The sequence below is a fragment of the Pectinophora gossypiella genome, chromosome 12 (genome assembly GCF_024362695.1).
Source record: "Pectinophora gossypiella chromosome 12, ilPecGoss1.1, whole genome shotgun sequence".
Taxonomy (NCBI): domain Eukaryota; kingdom Metazoa; phylum Arthropoda; class Insecta; order Lepidoptera; family Gelechiidae; genus Pectinophora; species Pectinophora gossypiella.
In genome coordinates, this window is record NC_065415.1 from 11317898 (window position 1) to 11323771 (window position 5874).

The 5874-nt window shown below is 37.2% G+C and overlaps 1 protein-coding gene across 3 annotated transcripts; it reads left to right on the forward strand.

The window, feature by feature from the left end:
* The first annotated feature begins 2637 nt into the window (after positions 1–2637).
* On the forward strand, positions 2638–5522 carry LOC126371260 (acetyl-CoA acetyltransferase, mitochondrial). 3 transcript variants are annotated; one of them, XM_050016541.1, is made up of 4 exons: positions 2638–2757; positions 3081–3269; positions 3546–4564; positions 4943–5522. In XM_050016541.1, exons 2-4 carry the CDS (start codon positions 3093–3095, stop codon positions 5211–5213), a joined length of 1467 nt encoding a protein of 488 aa, XP_049872498.1. In that variant the 5' UTR covers positions 2638–2757; positions 3081–3092; the 3' UTR covers positions 5214–5522. The 3 variants fall into 3 exon arrangements, with proteins under 3 accessions (XP_049872498.1, XP_049872497.1, XP_049872499.1); XM_050016540.1 differs by lacking the exon at positions 2638–2757 and adding an exon at positions 2768–2929; XM_050016542.1 differs by lacking the exons at positions 2638–2757; positions 4943–5522 and adding an exon at positions 2768–2929 and having other exon boundaries at positions 3546–4895.
* Positions 5523–5874: the final 352 nt, after the last annotated feature.

Consider the following 5874-nt stretch of genomic DNA (forward strand, 5'->3'; position numbering starts at 1 on the left):
TACCAGTCCACTCAGTAGGTACCAATATCTACCAGTTACCAGACCACAAAATTATTTTTCACTTTTCTTATCAATATTGCCATTAATCGATTCCAAAAACAGCTAAAATGACTATTATTTCAGTTTTACCTAATACACTTCTCATCAAAAAAATCGAAACACTTCCGTTTTCATTGTTTCTGTCCGAATTTAACACAAAAAAGAATTCATACGATGAAAAAAAATACATAAATGTATAGCTGGCAGTTTGGCCATTACAGTAATAAGCGAAAATTCTAAATTCAAAATTAGAATTTCATTTGTTTATCTTATAAACGAAATGAATCACTGGTTTGAGACAAATGTGTGTTTAGGGTTGGAGTACATTTAGCGTTTAAAAACTAAAAATTGGCGCCTATCCTTAAACTTTTTGTTTTTTATTTCAATACTGTGACTTTGGGACGTCTGAAAAAAGGTTTTTTTTCTAAAACGTATGGATACTTCGCCCACAGAAGCCGCCCAAGTTGTGGCATTGCTGGATTCTGGCCTTAGTCAGCGTGTTGTGGCTGCAAGACTGCATCTAAGCCTGTCATCTGTTCATAGAGTCTATAAACGTTATCGGGAGACTGGTTTGTTCACGCGCCGTTCAGGATCTGGCAGGAATCGGGTCACTTCTGAGCGAGATGATCGATTTATTGTAACAACTTCTTTAAGAAATCGACGCCTTAACGCTTTTCAACTGCAGCAGCGGCTTCGTGTTGTACGAAGGGTGGCTGTAAGTGACTCTACAATTAGAAGAAGGTTGAAGGATCGTGGACTGGTACCGCATAAGCCAGCAAATGGGCCGAAATTAACTGCAGACCATCGAAGAGCGCGCCTTAACTTTGCACGTGAGCACCTAAATTGGTCATACCTACAGTGGAGCAAAGTTCTCTTTTCTGATGAGTGTAAAATTATGCTGTATGGTAACGACGGAAGGAACAAGGTCTACAGAAGAGACGGAGAACGCTATGCACAATGCTGCATTGAAGAAAAGGTCAGCTATGGTGGCGGTTCTGTAGGTATGACCAATTTAGGTGCTCACGTGCAAAGTTAAGGCGCGCTCTTCGATGGTCTGCAGTTAATTTCGGCCCATTTGCTGGCTTATGCGGTAGCAGTCCACGATCCTTCAACCTTCTTCTAATTGTAGAGTCACTTACAGCCACCCTTCGTACAACACGAAGCCGCTGCTGCAGTTGAAAAGCGTTAAGGCGTCGATTTCTTAAAGAAGTTGTTACAATAAATCGATCATCTCGCTCAGAAGTGACCCGATTCCTGCCAGATCCTGAACTGCGCGTGAACAAACCAGTCTCCCGATAACGTTTATAGACTCTATGAACAGATGACAGGCTTAGATGCAGTCTTGCAGCCACAACACGCTGACTAAGGCCAGAATCCAGCAATGCCACAACTTGGGCGGCTTCTGTGGGCGAAGTATCCATACGTTTTAGAAAAAAAACCTTTTTTCAGACGTCCCAAAGTCACAGTATTGAAATAAAAAACAAAAAGTTTAAGGATAGGCGCCAATTTTTAGTTTTTAAACGCTAAATGTACTCCAACCCTAAACACACATTTATCTCAAACCAGTGATTCATTTCGTTTATAAGATAAACAAATGAAATTCTAATTTTGAATTTAGAATTTTCGCTTATTACTGTAATGGCCAAACTGCCAGCTATACATTTATGTATTTTTTTTCATCGTATGAATTCTTTTTTGTGTTAAATTCGGACAGAAACAATGAAAACGGAAGTGTTTCGATTTTTTTGATGAGAAGTGTATTAGTTATATTAGGTAAAACTATTAGTATTATTAGTTATATTAGTTTATGCACGATGCAAATCGAAAAGCAAACCAATCCGATCTGGCGCCTATTGATGGATCCTTCCTTACACCACTAGAAATACATCTATTAAGCCATTCTACTGTTTATATACTTCTCTACAGTCATCTTATCATATTTATAATACATAAACGCAAACAGCGTGCTTACGTCCCACTGCTCGGCACAACCGTAAGACGTACCTATGGAACATAACGCTCCACCACTGCGCTACTCCCTCGGGCTGTTCTACGAATAAGGTTAATGAGAAACTATCCAGGCTACGTTGCCCAAAATACATTTAGATGGCGCTGCACAGATTTAACGTGATAATTACTTATATAAATAATATATTTAAGTAATATATTTTGTCCCTAGAAAGTCCCTCATTAACTATATGGCACAAAATATATTAGCCGTCTATTTGCCGTAACCTATCCTTGTATGTAATACACAAGTTTCTATTAGCTTAATTATATATTATTAAGATTTAAAAAAGCATAATTATCTAAATACTGGTCACCCTGATAGTATATAGTCTCTTCCATAGATGGCAGTATAATTTGACAGTCTGTGGTTTCATAAAAAAATGTTACGAGCTTGTGATTGGTTTATTTTCCTTGACCTTGATCCAGAAGCCAATCAAAATCGGTGAAATGAACTGTCAATGCTAAAATTTGTTATACAATAAAACTGTATAATTTTAATGAGTAAAAAGAAAGGCCTATTGGTCAGATACTGTTGTCTCTGTTGTTTATGTCATTTAACCCTAGAATTGTGAAAATTATATTTAGGGGTCAAAGTTCTTTCAAACGTGATTTAATTTTATTCTTAATTACGCATTCAATCTTAATCGTTTGTAGTTAAAGTCTATTTTTCTTTGATATTAGTGGGTATCTTGCAAGAGATAAGTTTATGTAAATGTTATTTTTTAATTATTTTGATAAGAATCACTTATTTGTTCATTTCAGTCTACTCATTAGCTTTTACGGTGTAGTGCTTTTTATATAGTTTTGCTCTTTATAATATTCAATCATGATTTTCTTTACTGGAAGTAGAATAATTAGCATCAGAATGCAACCAGCAAAGGTTCGTATTACGATAAACATCTATGTCGCTTTTTCTTTCTCTCAGTCGTTCGACAGTTGCCCCGGCAGTAGGTCTCCCGGTCCACTTGGTCTCGTGGCCAAGTTACTGTTAAGTTATCAGTAAATATTTATTACCGTTATTTTTCCGATAGTTGCTGAGGGCGATGGCGGCGTACTCAACAAAAGTTTCCCTGAACGAGGTGGTCATAGTGTCAGCCGTGAGGACTCCTATTGGATCCTTCAGAGGCAGTTTGGCCAGCCTCTCGGCTTCAGAATTAGGAGCTGTTGCCGTCAAAGGTGCCATAGAGCGTGCAGGAATTCCAAAGGAGGAAATTAAAGAGGTTAATTTACTTTGCCTACTTTCTCTTCTAATTTACAGTTATAGATTCACATTTCCACATTTAGTTGATTAGATTCATGAATTCTGATTTGTTGCATAAAATTAGTAATTATTGTAAGTTACTTTGAGTTACCATTTATTAATTAGTGAAACTAATTAAAAAAAAATACCTATCTTATCTCCTGATAATGGCAAAAAATTAGTTACTATCCTAAATTGTTGGTGTGGGGCAATTATCTTCTTAGAATTCCATGTTTAACTTAGTTGTTATTTCTAGGTATACATTGGCAATGTATGCTCAGCAAACATGGGCCAGGCTCCAGCACGACAGGCTGTCATATTTGCCGGTTTACCTAAGAGCACAATTTGTACTACAGTCAACAAGGTGTGCGCTTCAGGCATGAAATCTGTAATGCTGGCTGCTCAAGGGCTACAAACTGGAGCCCAAGATGTCATATTAGCCGGTGGAATGGAATCTATGTCAAATGTACCTTTCTATTTGAAGAGAGGTGAAACTACTTATGGTGGCATGCAACTAGTTGATGGTATAGTATTTGATGGTCTCACTGATGTTTATAACAAATTCCACATGGGCAACTGTGCTGAGAACACAGCCAAGAAACTGGACATCTCAAGGAAGCAGCAAGATGAATATGCAATTTCGAGCTACAAGAGATCAGCTGCAGCATATGAGGCCAAAGCTTTTGCTGATGAAATCGTCCCAGTACCTGTACCACAGAAAAGAGGAGCACCACCAGTAATTTTCGCCGCAGATGAGGAATATCACAGGGTAAACTTTGAAAAGTTTGAAAAACTATCAACAGTGTTCCAAAGGGAAAATGGCACAGTCACCGCTGGAAATGCTTCCACATTGAATGACGGTGCTGCAGCATTAGTACTCATGACAGCTGAAGCTGCACAGAGGTTGAATGCTAAGCCATTAGCACGAGTTGTTGGTTTTGCTGATGGAGAATGTGACCCTATTGATTTCCCTATTGCCCCCGCTGTTGCCATTCCCAAACTGTTAGAAAAGACTGGAGTTAAGAAAGATGATGTTGCTTTGTGGGAAATCAATGAAGCCTTCAGTGTTGTTGCAGTGGCCAACCAAAAGCTTTTAGATTTGGACCCCTCTAAGGTCAATGTCCATGGTGGAGCTGTAAGTCTTGGCCACCCAATTGGAATGTCTGGTGCCAGGCTTGTTGTCCACTTGTGCCATGCTCTGAAGAAGGGAGAGAAAGGAGTAGCATCTATATGCAATGGTGGCGGTGGTGCATCATCTATTATGATTGAAAAATTGTAAGTAAGGTTTGGCTACAAGACGAATTTATTAAGCTTTCCCTCAGTGACCATTGCTCAGGATTTAGATAAGGACAGACCTTACATAAAATGTGAGAACTAAAAGAAAAATAGATGTGTTATATACTCTAATATATTATAATATTTATGTTATAACCATCAGTGCCTTTTATCATAATTTGCTGCAGTAACCTGCATATAAAATAGTCATAAGCACAATATTGTTATTGGAATATTTAATTTTGTATGCATGTAAATATAATTTACTCTTGGTGATTGATTGTTTTGTTTGTGTTCTTTATATGAATGATTAAATAGATCGGTAACTGTTTATGTATTTTTAAATTTTTGGAGCAATATTCTCTATTTCTTTTGCAGAGGGGACACTGTTGAAGGACCACCAACCTTGACATTCTACACTAAAGACCCGTGTCCCCTATGTGACATAGTTATGGAAGAATTAGAACCATACAAAGAAAGACTAATCATTGACAAAGTAGATATCACGAAGAAGGAGAATTTACGTTGGTTGAGATTGTACCGATTTGATATACCAGTATTATTTCTTAATGGTATTTTTTTATGTATGCATAAATTAGATAAAGATTTGTTAGATAGAAGATTGAAAAGAATCCAAAATGAGTCTTAGTACAAATAACTTGCTAAACCAGTCTGGTCAAGTCAGTAGGTATATAAGTAACAATGCATATTTAATGGGTTTCTGTAATAGAATAATAATAGTGTTTTATTCTATGAGAAATGTTTACCTTGAAATCTTTACGTATAGGTAATTTATTCAGATAAAACAGCCTATTATAATATGTCCCACACAATCAACCAGAGGGTTTGGAGCATGTGAGCAGGTAGGGCTAGTAGCCGGGACCAACGGCTTAACGTGCCTTCCGAAGCACGGAATCGCTCACTTTTTCAGCAAATCAATAAATTTATTTTATTCTTATTCTTAAATTAAGTGATTCAGCCTACAATGTCAGACCTCCAGATCGTTTAGTAGATAAAAGACCCGTTTCGTGAGTTTAGTTAAATAGGTATGTTAAATCCAAGGAAAAATCGTCCTGATATGTTTTGTTTGTGGGTTGACCCAGCGCTGTATTCGACCGATTTCGACCACGCGAAGTAAAATTAACCTTTTAAAAGGTACCAAAGAAGAATTTTCAGAGAATAATTTCAATAAAGATTTATATCTATCTAATTAAGAGTTCACAGAAATTGCTCACTTTCCATATAGGTATACGAAATTGCCTAAAAAATGCGTTTTACAGTTTTACAACTGTCCCTGATCCTGGCACTGC

Coding starts and splice junctions, on each gene's coding strand:
- LOC126371260 (XM_050016540.1), top strand. CDS start 2,876: ATGATTTTCTTTACTGGAAGTAGAATAATTAGCATCAGAATGCAACCA. Junction 3,270..3,545: donor CAAAGGAGGAAATTAAAGAG/GTTAATTTACTT, acceptor TGTTATTTCTAG/GTATACATTGGCAATGTATG. Junction 4,565..4,942: donor TCTATTATGATTGAAAAATT/GTAAGTAAGGTT, acceptor TTTCTTTTGCAG/AGGGGACACTGTTGAAGGAC.